The following is a 20,486-nucleotide window of genomic DNA, read 5'->3' on the forward strand; positions in this document are numbered from 1 at the left end:
AAACGTGCCAGAACAGGTGTTATATGTGCGAACCATCTGGTCCTCGTCAACAGTCTGGCTGCTGCGTTTTGCACTAGCTGTAGTTTCCAGACTGTTTTCAAAGGCAGCCCCACGTAGAGCGCATTGCAGTAGTCCAATCTAGAGGTTACCAGAGCATGCACAACTGAGGCAAGGTCGTCACTGTCCAGATAGGGACGTAGCTGGGCTACCAACCGAAGGTGGTAGAACGCATTCCGTGCCACCGAGGCTACCTGAGCCTCAAGAGACAGGAATGGATCGAAAAGGACCCCCAAGCTACGAACCTGTTCCTTCAAGGGGAGTGTAACCCCATCCAGAACAGGTTGAACATCCACCGTCTGGGCCGAGAAGGCACCTACCAACAGCGTCTCAGTCTTGTCAGGATTGAGCCTCAGTTTATTAGCTCTCATCCAGTCCATTATCGCGGCCAGGCAACGGTTCAGCACATTAACAGCCTCACCTGAGGAAGATGAAAAGGAGAAATAGAGTTGCGTGTCATCAGCATACTGGTGACAACGCACTCCAAAACTCCTGATGACCGCACCCAGCGGCTTCATGTAGATGTTAAAAAGCATGGGGGACAGAACCGATCCCAGAGTCCAGGGTATTGAGCAGTGCTCCCCAAGCCCTACCTTCTGGAGATGGTCCACCAAGTAGGAGCGGAGCCACTTCCAAGCAGTACCTCCAACTCCCAACTCCGTGAGTCTCCCCAGAAGGATACCATGGTCGATGGTATCAAAAGCCGCTGAGAGATCCAGGAGAATCAACAGAGTTACACTCCCCCTGTCTCTCTCCCGACATCGGTCATCATACAGGGCGACCAAGGCCATTTCAGTGCCGAAACCGGGCCTAAAACCAGATTGAAATGGATCAAGATAATCGGTTTCATCCAAGAGCACCTGGAGCTGGCTGGCAACCACCCGCTCTAAGACCTTGCCCAAGAATGGGATGTTCGCTACCGGTCTGTAGTTGTTCAAATTATCTGGGTCCAAGGAAGGTTTCTTCAGGAGTGGTCTTACTACCACCTCTTTTAAGCAACTAGGGACCACTCCCTCTCTCAAGGAGGCATTTATCACTTCCCTGGCCCATCCGGCTGTTTCAACCCTGGCAGCTTTCACTAGCCAAGAAGGGCAAGGATCTAGAGCAGAAGTGGTTGCACGCACCAGTCCGAGTACCTTGTCAACTTCCTCAAGCTGTACCAACTGAAACTCATCCAATAAATGAGGACAAGACCGTGCTCCGGATACCTCATTAGGTTCAACTGCCATAATACTGGAGCCTAAGTCCTGACGGATGCATAAGATTTTATCTTGGAAGTGCCCTGCGAACTCATTACAGCGGGTTACCAATGGATCTCTGATATCCTGAGGGCTGGAATGTAGAAGCCCTCGGACAATTCTAAAGAGCTCCGCTCTTCTATCATGTCTCCTCTGACCCGCCTTTTCTCTAAACTAAAAAGCCCCAAATGCTGCAACCTTTCCTCATAAGGGAGTTGCTCCATCCCCTTGATCATTCTGGTTGCCCTCTTCTGAACCTTTTCCAACTCTATAATGTCCTTTTTGAGATGAGGCGACCAGACATCTGCTTCCTGTGGTGAAAGTAGATTTCCGTCTCTGCTTCCTCTCCTAATTGCGGCTACTTTTAGAAGGTCATTTTTACTCAGTTACCAATGTCATGGAACGTGAGTGCCTCCACCAGTAAATTGTGTCCTGAACATATGCAGCAGAAGTGGCTTTGTTTTGTTTGCAAGAGCCGACACTGGATTCCCATCACAGCTTTTCTCTCACACGGAATGCACAGCTGTGTGCTGCGGAAGAGCCGCAGCTCTGTGGTAGAGCATGTGCAGTGTATGCAGAAGGTCCCAGGTTCAATCCCCAGTGGCATCCCCAGGGAGGGCTGGGGAGAGATCTCAGAGAGCTGCTGCCAGTCAGTGTAAACAATACTGAGCTAAATGGGCCAGTGGTCTGACTCAGTATAAGGTAGTTCTCTATGTTCCTACGACCTCAATTTCTAAGCTGTACATTTGCAGATAGAACTTGGAACTGTTCATTGGGACCCCAAAGCAGACTTGGGTTGTAGATTCCTGCATTGAACAGGGGGTTGGACTTGATGGCCTTATAGGACCCTTCCAACTCTACTATTCTATGATTCTATGAAGATAAATTCCACCAGGGGCTGCTATATTGTTCAAAATCCAAGAATGAACAACGCTATGTAACTTAGCTCCCTTCCTTTTGGGCCCTACTTAGTGAGAGACATGCCAGGTTCCTGCTTCTAATTTCAGTTCCACCCACCTCTTAAAGCAGAAGCAAAGCTTCTTCTTGTTTTACAAGTGAAAAGACAGCACCCAACCTTCTGTCACATTGTGGAGTCGGGTTGCCAGGTTCAGGGCCTGAGACTGATCCTGTATCTTTAGGAGAAGAGAAAGTCAGCCTAGTGCAGGTGTTCTTGCCACACTGTAATGGGAAAAACCACAAGGTAGAATTCTCCCTTTCCCCTGCACAACTTTTAAAGATACAGGACACCTCTTGGAGGCCGGGCCTGGCAACCAAGAGGTCTTCTGTATCTTTAAAAGTTGTGGAGGGGGAAGGGAGAATTCCACCTTGTGGTTTTTCCCATTACAGCATTGCAAGAACACCTGCACTTGGCTGACTTTCTCTTCTCCTAAAGATACAGGATCAGTCTCAGGCCCTGAACCTGGCAACCCTATTGTGGAGTATTCTTCCCAGCCCTACCAGGAGACACCAGAGATAGAACCTGGGGCCTTCTGAATGCAAAGCAGATGCTTTATCACTGAGCACCAGCCCTTCCCCTATAGAAGACTTCTACTGGCTTGCTGCCTAGCCCTTCTAAGCATGGTCCTGTAAGGCCATGCATACCTTTTGCTATCACTTTATGTCTCTTATGATGTCTTTGGTTAGCACCTTTGCTGTAATGAAGCCCAAGTCGTCACCTCCAGCTTCCACTGTGTGTGTCCGTCTTGCCATGGAAACAAACCCATTGCCCTTAGCAGTGGCACCAGCAAAACTGGGTGAGCAGATCTGCCTGTTGAGCTCGGTCACTCCACAAAATCAGCTTCTGCCACCATACACCCCTTGAAAATATAACTGGGCACTGAATTGTTGAGATATTTTCCTGGAGGCTTTCCCCCTAGAGAAACAATCCTTGAGTGAACAGCCTCTGAAACAAAAACAAATGTCCCTTAGGGGGTTACAAGCTCTATACTAGGGATGGTTAACACGATGTTCTCCAGATGTTGCTGGACTACAGCTCCCAACATCTCTGATCACTAGCCAGGCTAAGACTGATGGGAGTTGGAGTCCAAAAACATCTGGAGAGCACCACATTAGCTGCCTTTGCTCTGTCCCAACAATGTGATTTGCTTCATCACCCAACTAAAATGCCACTTCATTCTTTCTCCTTCTCCTGAAGTCACTGTATGTTTACGTGAAGCTCAGATTCACTTTCAACCACTGTGTTCTCTCGCACAGTAATACATGCCATTGTCTTCAGCTTTCAGGCCAGTCATATGCAGATAAACTAGCTTTTTTGAACCATCTGTGGAGGTAGTGCATCGTCCTTTAACACCATCTCCATAATATGTGGTAAGCCGATTAATTTGTGAGACTGCATTGAGTCCCTTTCCAGGAGCTTGGTGGACCCAGTGCTTCCAGTAGCTCTCTATGTTGAATCCCGACGTTGTACACGTGAGTTGAAGGGAATCTCCAGGCCTCTTCACACCACCTCCAGATTCCACCAGAGAAATGTCTGACTGGACACCTAGAAAAAGACAGATAAATTACAAATCTTACAGATATGGATTATAAAGGCTTCCTGATGAGTCCTCCCAATTGCATCCTAGCCAAAGTGATTAAATACCTTTGATAATGGAGAAGGTGAATATTAGATGAATCATTTCTATTGGATAGTTTGGAGGGATTGTCTCAGTTGGATGAGCTGCTATCTGTCTACCAGATGGGGCACCCTCCACAAGATCAACTTGAGCCCACAGCCAGAGAAAGAGTGAAGTTTAAAGAATGGACTTCTCCACTATTTGCATATAATCCTCTATGTAAGAGACAATATCTCCCTTAGCAGCTTCATCAGTTATTGCAATGCACTCTATGTGGGGCTGCTTGATCTGAAACTTTATCTGGTCTGAAACACAGTGGCCAGATTACTGGCTAGGGTTGCTTTTACAACTCATATATAACCCCTGTTCTAAAACAGTTGCATTGGTTGCCAGTTCATTTATGGGCTCAGTATTAGGTACACACACTAGTGTTTAAAGTCCTAAATGACTTAGGGCCCAAATATTCCTACAGACCCTCTAGAGTTTTCAGAACAGCAAAGGGGGCCCTTTTGGTAGTTCCGCCACCCTCGGAGGTTTGGGGGATGGTGGCCCGCGAGAGGGCATTATCTGTGGTGGCCCCTAAGTTTGGAATTCCTTCCCCTCAGAGGTATGTCTAGGATCTTCACTGTACACATCTTTTACATAAAAGCAGGTTTTTGTATGCACTTTTTACACACAAAAAAAATTGCAAAATCTGGAGAAGAGCATAATCTGACTGGGAGTTGTGTTCCGAACTACAATCAAGTGTCAGATTAGGTTGGTCCATTGGGACAAGCAGGCAAAACAAATTCTTCTTGTATCAATAGTTTGCAATACGAAGTGCACTTGGAAATTTGGTCACTTCACCTTAAAAGAGGGTGTTGTAGAACTGGAAAAGGTTCAAAAAAAGGACAATGCAAATAATCAAGTGGCTTCTTCACACAGTGCTTAGTTAAACTATGGAATTTGCTCCTGCAAAGTGCAGTGATGGCCACCAACATAGATGGTTTTAAAACAGGAATAGACAAATTCATGCAGGACATGGCTATCAGTGGTTACCACCCATCATGGATATGTTTTCCCTCCATTATTGGAAACAATATCCCTCTGAATGCCAGTTGCAGGGAATCACAAGTGGATGATGGTCAGGACCCCACCTGTGGTCACCTCCTTGTCAAGGTCCCACCTCAGGGTCCTGGTCTCTTAACGGTTCTCTCACCGGCTCTAGCAAAGATCTCTCAAGATCCCACTGCTAGGCAGCACCACCAGACACTCCCTGTAAACAATATTGCCTTGAGACTTTGGCTTTGTCTCCTCCTGGCCTATTGATACTTTGTGTCTGGGTGCACTTACAGGCCTCAATCCCCCTGTATCTTTGTGCCTATAAAGATACAGCACTGGGTTGCTCTGAATACCTGATGATGTTACACTATCTCTTCACCACTGGCACCATTAATACTGTTTCCCAACCTTGGTATATGCCCTGCCCACCCTTCCGGTCTGTGAAAGCCCAGCCAAGGATCAGACAGTTTGGTAAACCAAGAAATATTTATTTATATACACAGGGAATAACAAGATTACTTAAAGGTATAGTCAACAAGCGTGTGGTTTCATAAGATGTGTTGCTCTTTATGTTTCTAGTCATCAATAACCTGCCTCGCTACCCGCCTAATCAATCCACCCAACAAAAGCCTCCCAAAACCATTCAACCCCCCTCTCAACTGTCATCCTCTCATTTATACCTTCAGACACTCAAACAGCCAATCATAATACAACACTCATCAACATTCCAACCCATGTACTCCCCCTTCTCACTCAGTCTACTTACCACATATACTCTAATAAACCCACACTTACCATATTTACAGTATTATATATATACAGGGACATCACAATGACCACTGGTACACTTAGGTCCTACTTGCAGGCTGTCATAGGCATCTAGTTGGCCACTGTGTGAACAAAGTGCTGGACTAGATGGGCCTTTGGCAGGGCTCTTCTTATGTTCTCATGTATTAGCCAGCATCTCAGAGAGCATGATGTTCATATCTCATATATGGGGAAGGCACTGTGCCTGGCCGATATCACTTAAAGTGTAGGTACAATTAACATATTTGAGAGAAGCTGGCACAATTCAGGGAAAGATTATATAACCTGAATACATGAAAAGCATATTTAGCTAGGGAGCTGGGCTGTAAGACTGAGGCCAGGGAGTGTCTTGTCTTCTTACTGATATTTGTAAGCCCCTCTGGGGACCTTTGTTGGCTGAAAAGCAGGATAGAAATGCATAACAACAACAGACAACAGGCCTAGAAGAGACACCCAAGTAATCTATCTTTGCTGGCTCAATCACATCAACTTTGTCCCAGAGAGCCAGGACTATACACTGCTCCCTACCATGTGAAGACTCATTTGCAAAACTTGGGTTTCCTCCCAGTGAATGTGTGGAAAGATCCTCAGTCAAGCTGTATGAAGGAAGGAAGGAAGGAAGGAAGGAAGGAAGGAAGGACACCCCTCAGATGAGGAGCTTAGGTGGTTCAGGAGAGGGACAGGGAAAAAATGGAGCATAAGTCCATTGATGGATTGCATTCTTCATTTATTTACTTCAAAAGAACCATTCCTAGACACCTGTTTCCTCTGGTAAAATGGTATTTCCCTCTGTAGTTTCTCTCCTACTTGTGGTTTTGTGGGTTTTTTTCAGCTCCTAGACACCTGCGGTTTATGTGGTGTTTCTCTGTCTCCACCACCATGTAACACGAGCGGCACCATCAGCAAATGATTTGCTTGGCATACATGGCAGAAGGTTTAGAATTTCTTTCTTTCTTATGTGTCTGTACCGGCTTCCACTCGCTGTGCATCTCTGGTGCAGTAATAAACAGCCATGTTCTCCAATTTCAGACTGTACATTTGCTAACAGAAGTTGAAGCCACCCTTTGAGTTGCCTTTGGACTGTGGGTGACTAAGAACAGGTTTCCAATAATGAAACAGCCACTGCTTTCCTCCACTGTGAATACTGGGCCTGAAGGTTTCTAATGGGACCATGACAGGGACAAAGGGTTAAAGCTTTCCGTCTGCTCCCACACCATGGTCCAAATCAAGCTCCCTCACTCCAAACAAACAATCTGTCTGTCTATCTATCTATTTGAAAATTAACTATGCAAGGGCAAACTATATGAAAACTGTCATGTTCACTTCCCAGGGGAATGATTTCAGACATCGCTGTGTGGATCCTGAGATGTTCTGACTGGTTGCAACTTGCCTACCAGTCTTGGACAGAGGCCTTTTCTGTCACTTGCTATCTGATCCTTTTAACTGGAGGTGCTAAGGACTGAACCCTGGACATTCTGCATGCAAAACATGCTCTGTCACTGTGGTGTATTCATTGTCCAAACGTACAGGTTCCATCAAGATCTAAACTCAAAAGCCCTGGATTCAAAGTCCAGGGTGATAAACATGGGGCTTACCTTCCAGGCGAGCATTTCAGTGTTAAATTTAGGAACATGGGTAGTTTCTTTATACAGGGTCAAACTATTGCCCCATACTCTGATTGGACTGTGAAAGACCAACCCAAAGTGTGGTTGCATTTTTATAAATTTGTAGGGCAGTACAATATCTCAGAGAGGAGGTCAGATCTCCTGCTCCCCTGGAGCATTCCCTATAGCTGCCCAATTTCCCTGCTTTTTAAAGTTTGATAGAAATATCTGTTGGCTATAGGTACATTCTTAAACTACAACTTTTTTTACATATTAGTGAAAAACAACTACATTCACTACCTCATCCACCATCTCTATCAACCAATCACTCATACATGACCCACTCACACTCAACAATATTACAACCTGTATACAAAGGAGTGTGGCCTTTCATGCACATGTAAAATACTCTCCCCATCACCAAAGCACTCATCCACTGGACCTTCTAATGCTCCTCTCCCATATCTCACTTGAAAGGGACACAATTTCATACCAAAGCATGCTCTCACCCTGGGGATATAAAGCTACTTCTATCCACTCATTCCCACTACAACTACGATTCACAATAGGTAACCAATCAGCAATGGCAACCCTTTCTTCTCCACTGGCGTACATTGGCAAAAGGTTGTGGTCCTGCTACTCAGTTGTGGTCAGATCAACTAGTGATGTGGTTGTAGTGACACTGGATCCACAAATATGACCCATATAGTCCTAGGAAATAATGCTAAGGGTTGGGATCATACTTCCAGTACAAGGTAGTGGGAGGGGTCATAATTCAGCCATACAGCATATGTCATTTATTTATTATTTATTTTATTCGATTTATATACCGCCCACAGCCCAAGGGCTCTCAGAGCGGTGCACAACATGGATTCATGCATGTAGCAGGTCTCCAATTCAATCCTCACAACTTCCAAGTAGAAATGGGAAAAAAAGTCTGAAAACTTGGAGGTCTGCTGCCAGTCAGTGTATACCCATCATTCCCAGACAACATAAACAATGGCCAGGCATGATGGGAGTTACTGGTGGAGACAATACTGAGCCAGATGGTCCAAGTTGGTGTAAGGCCTTTGTTCCTATGTTCCTATGTTTATGAGACTTCTTAAGGCATTCCAGGGACTTCCCAGGAGGATCCCTCCGCCTGTGCAGCTCTGAGACGGGCTCCCGTCTTGGATGAAACTTTTTCAGTTTTAAATCCAGTCAGAAGGGTCTTTTTTGACTGGAGATAATTTCTTCCGGATAAGGAAGAAATGTGAGATTTCCCACACAGCTTTGTTGTGATTGTTGGAGACTGGAATTCATCAGAATTGTCTGTGAAAGAAGGTCTTCCAGCAGCTCGGACAGAGCGAGGATTTCTAGCTAAGCTCAGCTGAATAAGTGACCTTTTTTTTTTCTTTAAAGAAAGACGGACTAACAGGCAAGCATTCTCCTGTCTACGCTTTATTACTTTCTTATCTATACAGCTAAAGAGATTTGTCAAAGGAACAGCAATTAAGAAAACCTGGGTGAGCTAAAAATTTCCTTCTCTTTTACTCACGGAACTAAGGGGGAAGAAAATAAAAATAGCCTATCTTTTTTTTATTGCAAAAAGCTGACATGGAAAATAGCATTATAAAGATTACAACGGATGAGGGGTTTCTGACTGGAAGAGAAAGGAAAAATCTTTTTGATTTATAAGACTTTTGTGTAATATATGTATGGGACTATTTTCTCTGATCTACTTTTTTTTTTACGAATCTGCTCATTCCTTCTGCTACTAGTTATTTGGACGCTGTGAACTAAAGCTGTTTTTGCACTTCTGGGCATATAAGAGATAAAGGCTGTCTAGAGTGTGACGTCAGTTTTTTTGAAAGATTAACTACTTTGTAACTGGATAAAGAAATAAACTGATCTTTGCTTGGGACATTGAAAATTGAAGGAGTTTTGTTCCTTTGGCTTTAAGAATGACAATTAAGAAGATCATGGATGTACAAGAAGGGACTTTATCTTTAGACATGTTTCAGAAAATAATGAATGGGATTAAGTCAATAAAACAAGAACTGAGAAATAATAGTCAAGCGTTGAGAATTGAATTTGACAAAATGAGACAGGAGCTGAAAGAAATTCAGGATTCTATGAGAAAGGAGAATAAAGATAGCTCTGGAAAACCAAAAAAAGATGAAAGAGAAATTAAAGGCAAGGTTCAAACTACGGAGATTGGATTAAATATGGACATGGAAAAAGATTTGGATTTCCTGGCTGTGATGGATCCTGGAGATAAATATTACGCTTTGGAACTCAGCGCTGTCCCTGAAGGAATTGAAGAGATTGGAGATAAAGATATTATCGGTTCAAAAAAATTCCTGGACTGGAAGGATTTGATGGAACTTGAAATGGAGAAAGTTAACAGATTTAATCCCTGTTTTGTGTCAATGGAAAAATCTTCAAGAGATGTGCTAGTGTATCATGTAAAAAAGAGGAACAGAGATGCGGCTTTGCAACAATACTTCAGTGATACGTTCGGAATTGATGGCAAGAAAATATCTGTGATAAAGGAAATTCCTATCAGACTCTTATTATATGACTATGACAGCAAGATTATTGGGTGCGTGAAGATGGAAGATGGAACCAATATGGATAATGGAAGAAGAGCGATTTGAAATTACTGGACTTAGTAGACTTGATAAGTTGGATTAATTGACATGTTTATCTAGAAAAAAAAATTGATGGACATATATCTCAAGGATTGGAAACTTCTCTTTGACTTTTTGTGGAAGAATAAAATGATATGATGTTAATGAGATTTGAAACCAATTAAGATAACCGCTGGAGGAAGGTGATTTTATAATCTATTAAGAGACAGGCTTGTTATATATTATAGATTTATAGCTGAACTATGACAAATCGGAAGTCAATATTTATATATATATATATATATATATATATATATATATATATATATATATATATATATATATATATTGTTGTGTTAGTTATTGATTTGTGTTTTTTCTTTTTGTATTGTTTTGGTTTTGAAAATTTGAATAAAAATTAATTGGGAAAAAAAAGAGACTTCTTAAGGCATTCCTGAGGATCCCTGGATTGGATATTTTTTCCCCTGCTGCTATCTTTTAAACACAGAAAACTGCTATACCATTTCATGCATTTGAGTGATGAGGAAATGAACAGGCAGAAAAGCAGTGCTGTTTCCAGCTGTTGCATATAAGCTGGTTTTCTGCTAGGCTGGTTTTTGTGCAGCCTTTGAGTTGGGTTGTCTAACTGTGAGTCTGGCACAGTAATATGTGGCAGTGTCTTCAGGCTTCAGGCCATTCAGTTGCAGGTACACCTGGCCTTTTGAGGTGTCCCTTGTGATGGTGATCCGATTTTGAAGTGCACTGCTATAGCTGAGCTCTCCATTATACCTGATTCGTCCAGTCCACTCCAGCCCTTTTCCAGGGGGTTGACGGACCCAGTGCATATTATAGTCAGTTAGAGAAAATCCAGACACTGTACAGGTCAGTCGTAGAGACTCTCCAGGTCTCTTCACACCACCGCCAGACTCCGTAAGGGTAATCTGTGAGGAACTGTCTGCATTTATCAGAAAAAAGACAAACATACACAAAGACAAAGAGGAAACATTAGAGAATTATGGAGGAAACCACTGGATTCTCTTCATAAGAGGAAATAAGAGTCTTTCTTACATGCAGGGAAGATCACTAGAAAACTTATCAAAAGATTCATTTCCATGATTTGAATGGTCTCAGGACCAGAAAGAGAAGTGAATTCTACTGGAGATTTTGAATTTGATACCTTTGACCTGTACATCCCCTTTAAAGAAGGCCCCACCAGAAACTCATTTGCATATTGTCATGGGTGCTTCTAATAAAAGATAGCACCCAAGGGCCTGAACAAAGCATGGCAATGAATGAGTGGCTGGCAATGAGTGTAAGAATCCTGCCCCTCCTCTCTGTGGCTGCCCATAATGTTTTCCTGGAAAAACAGGTGTGTGACATGGTGATGTCTTCATGACCAGTTTCTCTGACCTTGACAGTAGACAGCAGTTGTAATGCTACCACACTGAATGGGCTCCTTCTGGGAGGAAGGGTGGGATAGTAAATAAGTAAGTAAGTAAGTAAGTAAGTAATAGAAATCATTGTGGTTCTGTCCAGGGGTGGGGAACCTTCACAAGCCCAAGAGTTGCATTCCATCCTAGGCAACTTGCCAGGGGCCACAAGTCAGTGCTGGTTGGGGCCAGAGGCAAAACGGCAGAACAATTTAATTTTTTGTTTCTGTTTTGCTTTGTACAGTAGGCCAGTTTCTACAGTGACAAACCCACCTCTGCCCGCCATCCAGGCAAGCAAGAATCAGAGTTCAGTGACACATTCTAGTCACAGGTTGCTTTCAGACATGGGGCTGATTGCATTAGTTTAATGGATTAAAATGGCAGCACTTCTCTCCCGATTTCTAAAATTCCTTTCATACTGCAGTACCTGTTGTGTAAAGGAACAGTGGTTTTTTCAGTCGATTATACCAGCATTTTGCACAAATGTCTTTCACACGGTTGCAATGAACAATGTCTTGTTTTCTTCCCTCATGCATTCTGCACATGCACATTGTAGTTCCCACAGTGTAGGAGGTCTAAGATCTCATCACCATGCAACCCTTCTCTCTTTAGCATCTGACATATGTTTGTTGTTGTTGTGTAGACATAGGTGTGTGTATGAGGACAATGCTGATACTACCCGCACCTATGCCAGAATACCAGTATAATTTTCATCAGGCAAAAAAACCCCCTCCACTTCTAAATGGCAGGAATGCACTGCATGGCAGGATACCTGTCATGTGAGCGGCTGCAGCTGGTGGAAAACTCCCTCAATTTTCTGGGTTCCCAAGCTTGCAAACAGATTATTTCTGGTATTATTTATCACAGAAATTAGCACTAAACTAACACTATGGTCCACAAGATTTCCGGAACTAGCTTGTACATTGTGTGAAATATCGAATATATAGCACAAATTACCAGGCAAGAAATCATCAGAATAATGAAGTGCAATGTGAAAGCAGCCAGGGAAAAACAGTGAAGAGGGATACAAACCAGAACTACTGATGGGTGGAGACTGGGAAGAGTCCCAAGGTTGAGAGGTCTCTCTCTCTCTCTCTCTCTCTCTCTCTCTCTCTCACACACACACACACACACACACACACACACACACACACACATTGATTGATGGGGGAGAGACCATGGACTCACACAGGAATGAGGGTTCCCTTGCTTCATTTACTGCCCCTGCTCTGCTGCAGTGAACAACATTATGCCAAATTAAGGGCTAAGTACTGCATACATTGTCTTTCTCCCCTGACAGTAGAATCCTTAGACACCTGCTTCCTATGGTAAAAATTAGATTTCCATATCCTTTTTCTCTCCTCATTGTGGTTTCTTCTACTTCTAGCTTGTACGTATTTTTCTTCATGCCAATGTTGTGGACCATGAATGCCACCTTCAGGAGATATGGTAGCTCCTTTGCTTACACCACCTAAGGGTTTTTGCCTGAGCCAAGACTGCCTTTTCATCTCTGCATGTCTCTGGCACAGTAATAGGCAGCCGTGTCTTCTTGCTTCAGGTTGTTCATTTGCAGATATACGTTGGAGCTGTCCTTGAAGGCAGAGAATCGCCCTTGGATGGTTGGAAAGTAGCGATTGGTAGATGATGAGTAATAGTAAAGGAGCCACTCCAGCCCTTTCCCTGGAGACTGCCGGATCCAGGTCATGTAAGCAGCGCTCAGATCAAATCCACTTATGGAACAGCTTAGCCTGGTGGATTCTCCAGGCTTTTTCACTTCTGGGCCTGACTGAGTGAGAACAATCTGTGAACTGTCCCTTGCAGAGAGAAGATGCACACAGGTTATTAGCGTGTAAAAAAAGGTAAAGGTGAAGGTGTCCCCGGACTTGTAGTGCGAGTTGTTTCCGACTCTTAGGGTGACGTCTTGCGACGTTTACTAGGCAGACTGTATATATGGGGTGGGATTGCCAGTTCCTTCCCCAGCCTTTCTTTACCCCCCAGCATATGCCGGGTACTCATTTTACCCACCACGGATGGATGGAAGGCTGAGTGGACCTCAACCCTTTTTACTGGAGATTCGACTTCCTCCTTCTGTTGGAATTGAACTCCGGCCATGAGCAGAGCTTCGGCTGCGTTACCGCCACTCACCACTCTGTGCCACAGAGAAATAGTGTGTATTTATGAATAAATATCAATGATGGTTCACATGAGATTCCCATGAGTGGAATTTTGCAAAATTAATTGCTATCAAAACAAAATTGTTTCCTCAAAAAAAAAAAGAATAGCTAACTTTTAAAGAAAAAAAAAACGTACACGAAAACCCAATTATGAATATGAAGGCACTCAATAGCAAGAACATTGTGAAAAGTGGAATGAGGACCCTTCTGATGGCCGAAGCAGGTTCAAGGAGTTGTTTGGGCAGTATTTATTTCCTTAGGGTGGAAATAGCCTTTTAAAAGAAAATTAGGGTTTTTGGTTTTGCATATTATGGGGAGGGCTGGACATAAAAGGCATGGCTCCCATCCGTGAAGGTTGTGGAGTGAAGGAACAAAAGCTAGCATTAAGAATCCCAAAGTGGGAAATCCAAATGACCTTCAACCGTTGGTAATGTATCTAAGGCACAATTCAATGGAAATTTTCCTGTACGGGTTAAGTGAAACAAATGAAGCTCTCGTTCATTTCAATGGACCAAGAGGTGTGTGTGTGTGGGGGGGGGGAACAAGTGGATTTTGTTCTCCACAAGAATATTGAGTGAAAGAGACTTCCGGGAAGGGTTGTTTTGCCTGTGCTGCCTCTGAGATGAGCTCTTGTCTCAGAAGAAGCTTTTTCAGCTTTAAAATCAGTCACAACGCTCTTTTTGACTGATAAAGATTTTCTCCCGGGCAGGGAGAAACGTAGAGATCAACCACAAAGCCTGTTTTTGTGGGGAGGACTGGATTTCATTTATTTATGAGAGAAGGTTCAAACTGCAATGCCGGACGGACTTTCATCAAGCTCTTGCTGATTACAGCGACACGTTTATCTTTTCTTTAAAGAAAAACGGACTTCAACAGGCAGATAAGCATCCTTCTTTCTATTTTCTTTTTTTACTTGGTTTAAATTGGTGTAGCAAAAAAGAGATTTGTCAATGAATCAGCTGTGAAGAACTTCTAGGTGAGTTTATGGCTTTTCTCTTTCACTAACGAAATTAAGGAGGAAAGAAATCGAAAAAGCTTATCTTTGTTTTTATCGCAAAAAGCTGTCCTGGAGGTGCATTCTAATCTTCTTTAAAGGCACCCATGTTGTGCTCACCATGGGGCACAACTGAACTCAGACAAAATGCATCAGACCATAGCCATCATCTGTCACTCTCTATGGTACTTTGACCTCCTGAGTTTTTGTGCTGAAGAAAACCACTGTGCTACCCATCCCCACAGTGCTGAATTCTCAGGCACAAAGGCTGGCAGAGGAATGAAGAAACCCGCTGTATGCTTCTGTCAAGGGAGGTGAATTCAGTGCATCACTTCCATGGCTGAGCTGGTCTGGGTCATTAAGACCATGTTTATAGCTACTTGTGCACACATAGTTTTTCATGACTGATTACTCATTTTGGGGGGAAAGTTTTTGAGCTACCTTTTGAGGTTTGCCCCCCCCTCCCAAATGTGGGTCTCTTGCACAATAATAAATGACAATCATCAGAGAATTCATCACCAGGAACACCTGGTTTTTTAAAGTTTCTCTTGTTTATCTTGTAACCTTGATTTTTTTTTTAATAATATTAAATGTTAAATCATCTTTGAGATGTCAAATGACACTCAATGGAGAAAAATGTATAGATAGCTCAGTTCTGTTTTTAAATTTTTAAATTGTGTTTTAAATTGTTTTTAAAAGATGCTTTTTAAATTTGTATATTTGTTTTAATATTTTTAGTTACTGTAAGCCGCCCAGAGAGCTTCGGCTATGGGGCGGTATATAAATAAACAAACAAACAAATAAATAAAGTGTCCTGTGTGATGGTGATTTGATTCCAGACAGTGCAGTTATAGGAAGTGTCTCCATTGTTCTTGATTCATTCAGTCACTCCAGAACATCAGGGGCTGATGAAGCCAGTGCCATAGGAAATCTGTGTGCAGTATAGGGCAAATGACCATCATCACACTCTGCAAGAGTAATCTGGGATGAAATATCTGCAGTTAGAATCATAGAATCATAGAGTTGGAAGGGGCCTTGTAGGCCATCAAGTCCAACCCCCTGATCACAGCAGGAAATCCACAGCTAGAGCATCTCCCGCAGATAGCTGTCCAGCCTCTGCTTGAAGACATCCAGCGAAGGGGATCCCACCACCTCCCTAGGCAGTCGGTTCCATTGCCGAACTGCCCTTACTGTCAAGAAGTTCCTTCTAATGTCCAATCTGAATCTATGCTCCTGCAACTTAAAACCATTAGACCTAGTCCTACCCTCTGGGGCAGCAGAGAACAAATCTGTACCCTCCTCTATGTGACAGCCCTTCAGGTACTTAAAGAGTGCAATCATGTCACCCCTCAGCCTTCTCTTCACCAGACTGAACATGCCAAGTTCGTTCAACCTTTCCTCATAAGACTTGTTCTCAGTTATCAGGAAAACAGCAACATTAAAGGAGAAGAAACCCTTGTAGTCTACAAAGGTAAGGAATCAGGTGCAGGGCAGATTTATTTATTTATTTATTAGATTGATTGCCCTTTATTCACCCAAGGCCCCAGAGTGGATAACATCATAATAAAACAGTAAAATGCAATATGCAAAAATGAATCTCTGAAACAACAGTACGGCCAGTACAATTAAGAGAGGAAGAAGAATAAGTCTGCTCCTTAAACGGAGGCTTTTTACCCCATTCTCCTCGATTGGGATGAAGATCATGTGACCTCCACACATTCAAGTTTGGGGTGAGGTTGGGTCATCTGGCTGGCAACACCCGCTAAAGTAGGTGGTATGTGTGAGCCTACATAGGGCACATCATGCCACTATGTTGGCCTCCTTCATATGTGTACAACAGCCCTCCCCTGTAGCTTGTCTAGTAGCACGGGATTAGCGGGCTAGGATTATTTTGGTGCTCCTTAATCAGACTCCATGCTGCTAGGGATCTGGCCTGGACAGTTTTGATTTGGCTGTTTGGCTTGCAGTCACACCTTCAGCAGGCAGAGGTGGCAGAGAAGTCATTATGCCATAGACCTGGAGAGAACTCAGAGGTGCCTTTCAGGTGAGGAGCACTTGAGCAACAACCTCACCCTGCCATTTACAGAATGCTCCTGGGGCCTGTAACCTTGGACCTCCCAAACCCTAAACTGGAGCTGGAGCTCCTTCCCAAAGCTTGTTTGCCTTCCCCCTTTTCTCTTGATATAGGACAGCTATCTGAGGGAGGAGCTACATGCAAGAACTGTCCTGCCTCCTGATCTGAACATTGTCACCAGCTCTGCTTCTGAATCTGGTCTGGGGAGGAGGACAGATTGAGCTCCTTATCAAGGGCAAAATTTCTGGAGCCATAAATAGCATTGGTTGCAACTTTGTTGTTGTTGTTATGTGCCTTCAAGTACATTACGACTAATGGCGACCCTATGAATCAGCGACCTCCAAGAGCATCTGTCATGAACCACCCTGTTCAGATCTTGTAAGTTCAGGTCTGTGGCTTCCTTTATGGAATCAATCCATCTCTTGTTTGGCCTTCCTCTTTTTCTACTCCTAGAACTCGTGCTTGAGCTTGTTTTTCCTTCCTCCCTCCCATTCATTTTTTCCTTCTATGTCGTGCCATTTTAAATTGTGAGCCTGAGGACAGAGACTGTTTTAGAAATGATTTTTGTAAGCCTTTTTTATTATATTTAAATAAATAAATATATTTATTATATTTAAATTTATTATTTAAATTATATATAATTTTTGCAAAATTATATATATATATGACAGTTTTGAAAGCAACAAACAGAACTTCACTCAAGCTTGCTCTGGATCCCTATAAGGATTCCGTTAATCAAATATATATGAACGTAATTGTGATTAACAAAACATGGCAACTGGCTGATATCTGTGTATATTGCAGATATGTGTGAACTGTAGCTCTTCCTTTGTCTTCTGCTGCTGTTTTCCTTGATTAGCCAGTGCTTTGTCACTCTGCTCTGTTAAGGTTTTCAGACTTAATTGCTCTGTTAGCGCACAGTCTAAGGCGAAGATTCCCTGGGATGAGTGATTCAGGATCTGGTGAATCTCCAGCTCAGCTGACTGGTTCCTGGCTCAGCCAGATTGCATTGGTATAACTTGTTCAGCCAGAACTCAGCTGGCTGAGCTGAGACCAGTGTAACTTATACCGGTGTAAACACCACAAAATGGGCATTTATGGGGACTGGAAGGGAGCAGGGGGGGACCTTATGCTGGATCCTAACTGTGTTCGGTGCAGTCACATGACCTGGCAACCCAGCTGGCTAAAAGGGTGGTTTATGTCAAACTCTGTTTTGCAGGCTTGTTTTCTCTCTGCCAGGCAGGCTAGCTCTGCCAGCAGTAGCCTCACTCCTGAATAGGGTATAGATCTGGAGTACTTTATGCCGGTTTACTAATTGCTCTGTTGGCCACCTTGGATTATTTTATTTTTTTTGAGGGGAGAGGCAGAGCTTGGAAAAGTTACTTTTTTGAACTACAACTCCCATCAGCCCAATCCAGTGGCCATGCTGGCTGGGGCTGATGGGAGTTGTAGTTCAAAAAAGTAACTTTTCCAAGCTCTGGAGGCAGGATATAAATCTTTCCCCAAAATGAACAAATAGGGCCGTGCATTTTCTCTGCTTTCCCCTCCACAATATATCTCAGTATCCTGCCCTCCTAAAAAGATGTGGGAAAGTATCTCTACCATCCATAGCAACTGGATTGGCCAAGTTCTTTCCTAGCAGCAGCTTTGCCTCTCCCTGCTCTGCTCCATTCTGGAAGGGAGGAAGGGCAACACACACTGCTCCCACATTTTCTGCAGGAACAGCTATTGCCACCACAATCCCTTGGGATATGTGCACACATTGGAGGCCTCAGTGAATTCATGGCCTGGTTTCCCAGGGTAATGGACTGGAGAAGCAGCTTTGGTTCAGTGGCATCTATCAACAGTTGGTTGTGTTCAGTCATCCTTCTGAGACCCTAACAGTTTCTGCTTCAGGGTGAAACCATGGTTATTTGCAGGCAGAGCTTGGAAAAAAATACTTTTTAAAACTACAACTCCCATCAGCTCCAGCCAGTATAGCCACTGGAGTGGGCTGATAGGAGTTGTAGTTCAAAAAAGTAACTTTTCCAAGCTCTGCTGGAAGGTAGCTATAAATAGAATGGTCATGCAAATGGATATCACTCTGTCCTGCTGGGTCTTCGGTGTGTGTATGAACATTTGTGTGTGGACTACGGATGTGCTAGAATTCCACCCAATTCGGATTTGGCACCAAATTTCCATTAATTCGCTTATTTTCAATAGCTGAGGATACGATTTGAATCTAGCGAATTTCCTTGGCTATGTTTGAAAATGGACATTTTTAAAAACAAAGAAATCCGCTCTAAAACATTGATGTGAAGAGTGATCATTTATCAATCTTTCCTTTAACATTTTGATATTTCCTTAAGAATATAAATATTGATATTTTTGCCTAGTAGAAAAAAAACAAGGATTGGTAAAAGCAGTAGCTAGCAGATAAAGAACAAACTCGAATCGATGCCAGCCTGTTAGGTCAACAGAATGCTTTCGAACAGGCACCAGCCAATGGATCCCAGACGCACACAAACAACCTTCCCTAGCCAGGTGCCATGTAGATGTTTTGGACTACAACTTTCACCAGCCACAGTCAGCATGGGCACTGGTCAGGGGTGGTAGGAGTTGTAGTCCAAAATATCTGGGAAGCATCAGACTGGGGAAGGCTCTCTCTCTCTCATTCTGCACCCACCAACACATACACATAATAAATGGATCAACACAACTGCATGGCTATGGGGAATATCATGATGAACTTTTTTAATAATAATAATAAAAAATACCACTGATTATAATACATTTCCCAGGCTATGGTGTGAAGGTACATGAGGGTATCACCTTGCTGAAACTAAGCAGGTTTGGTTCTGGTCAGTGCCTGGATGGGAACCACACGTGTGTCACCTTGGGTTCTGTGATGAAAGAAAGATGGGATATAAATGTAATAAAATAAATAAACAATACATGAAATATCAAAGATCCCTGATTTAGCGGAACATTTCTCCAGTTCAAGGTTATTGTTTTCAGTGCATGATTTCTGCAATATGAATGGTGTGTAATGTCATGCACCAGAGGTTCAGGAAATGGAAAGGGTGAAAGAGGGCTTTGCTTCCAGCTGCGATGCACAAAAAATCATGTGTGGCTACTTTTCAAGAGGCGTAGTTTTTGTATAGGCAGTGACAGAGGATTTCCCTCAGTGTGTTTCTCGCACAGTAATACACAGCGGTATCTTCGGGCTTCAGGCCACTCAGCTGCAGGAACACCAGGTTTTTTGAGGTGTCTCTTGTGATGATGATCCGATTTTGGAGATCACTGCTATTGAAAGTGTTTCCACCAACTGCGATGCGTCCAGTCCACTTCAGTCCTTTTCCTGGGGCCCAATGGACCCAGTCCATGTAGTTGCCAGCTACAGAAAATCCAGACACTGTGCAAGTCAGCCGTAGAGTTTCTCCTGGCCTCTTCATACCACCACCAGACTCAGTAATGGTAATCTGGGGGAAAACACCTGCATCAGGAAAACAAATATTGAAAGGTTTAAAAAAGAAGAAACATGGGAAAATTTTAGAGACTACCAACTGCCTGCATAAGGGGGATTTTTTTCTTACATGCAGGGAAGATCACCAGACAAATGATCCAGAGCTTTAATCCCATGACTTGAATGGTTGCCAGCAACTCACAGGACCTGAAGGAGAAATGACCTCTATCAAGAAACTTGAATTTTGCATTCTCAGGCTCTAACTTCCTTTTAAAGAAGGCCCCAGAAAAACAATTATTTGCATGGTAGCATGAATGGTGCCAATAAAGGTGCAACTTGCAGGCTACGACTAGGACAGGTTAGCAAGCAGGACAGGGCACCAAGAGCATCAATCTCACATGTGCTACTGCATGCACCCTGTCATGTTCAGGTGT

At 43.3% G+C, this 20,486-nt stretch overlaps 3 gene segments (V, D, J or C); all 3 read right to left on the minus strand.

Moving 5' to 3' along the window:
- Window positions 1-10,540: 10,540 nt before the first annotated feature.
- LOC133366904 (Ig heavy chain V region PJ14-like) lies at window positions 10,541-11,127 on the minus strand. The segment is given in 2 exon segments: window positions 10,541-10,890; window positions 11,004-11,127. Coding segments are annotated over 2 exon segments (474 nt in total).
- Window positions 11,128-12,869: 1,742 nt separating this feature from the next.
- On the minus strand, window positions 12,870-16,212 carry LOC133366907 (Ig heavy chain V region-like). The segment is given in 2 exon segments: window positions 12,870-13,179; window positions 16,208-16,212. Coding segments are annotated over 2 exon segments (315 nt in total).
- A 3,474-nt stretch (window positions 16,213-19,686) lies between these two features.
- On the minus strand, window positions 19,687-20,254 carry LOC133366178 (Ig heavy chain V region 914-like). The segment is given in 2 exon segments: window positions 19,687-20,082; window positions 20,183-20,254. Coding segments are annotated over 2 exon segments (402 nt in total).
- Window positions 20,255-20,486: the final 232 nt, after the last annotated feature.

Source organism: Rhineura floridana, chromosome 11, assembly GCF_030035675.1.
Source record: "Rhineura floridana isolate rRhiFlo1 chromosome 11, rRhiFlo1.hap2, whole genome shotgun sequence".
Lineage (NCBI taxonomy): Eukaryota > Metazoa > Chordata > Lepidosauria > Squamata > Rhineuridae > Rhineura > Rhineura floridana.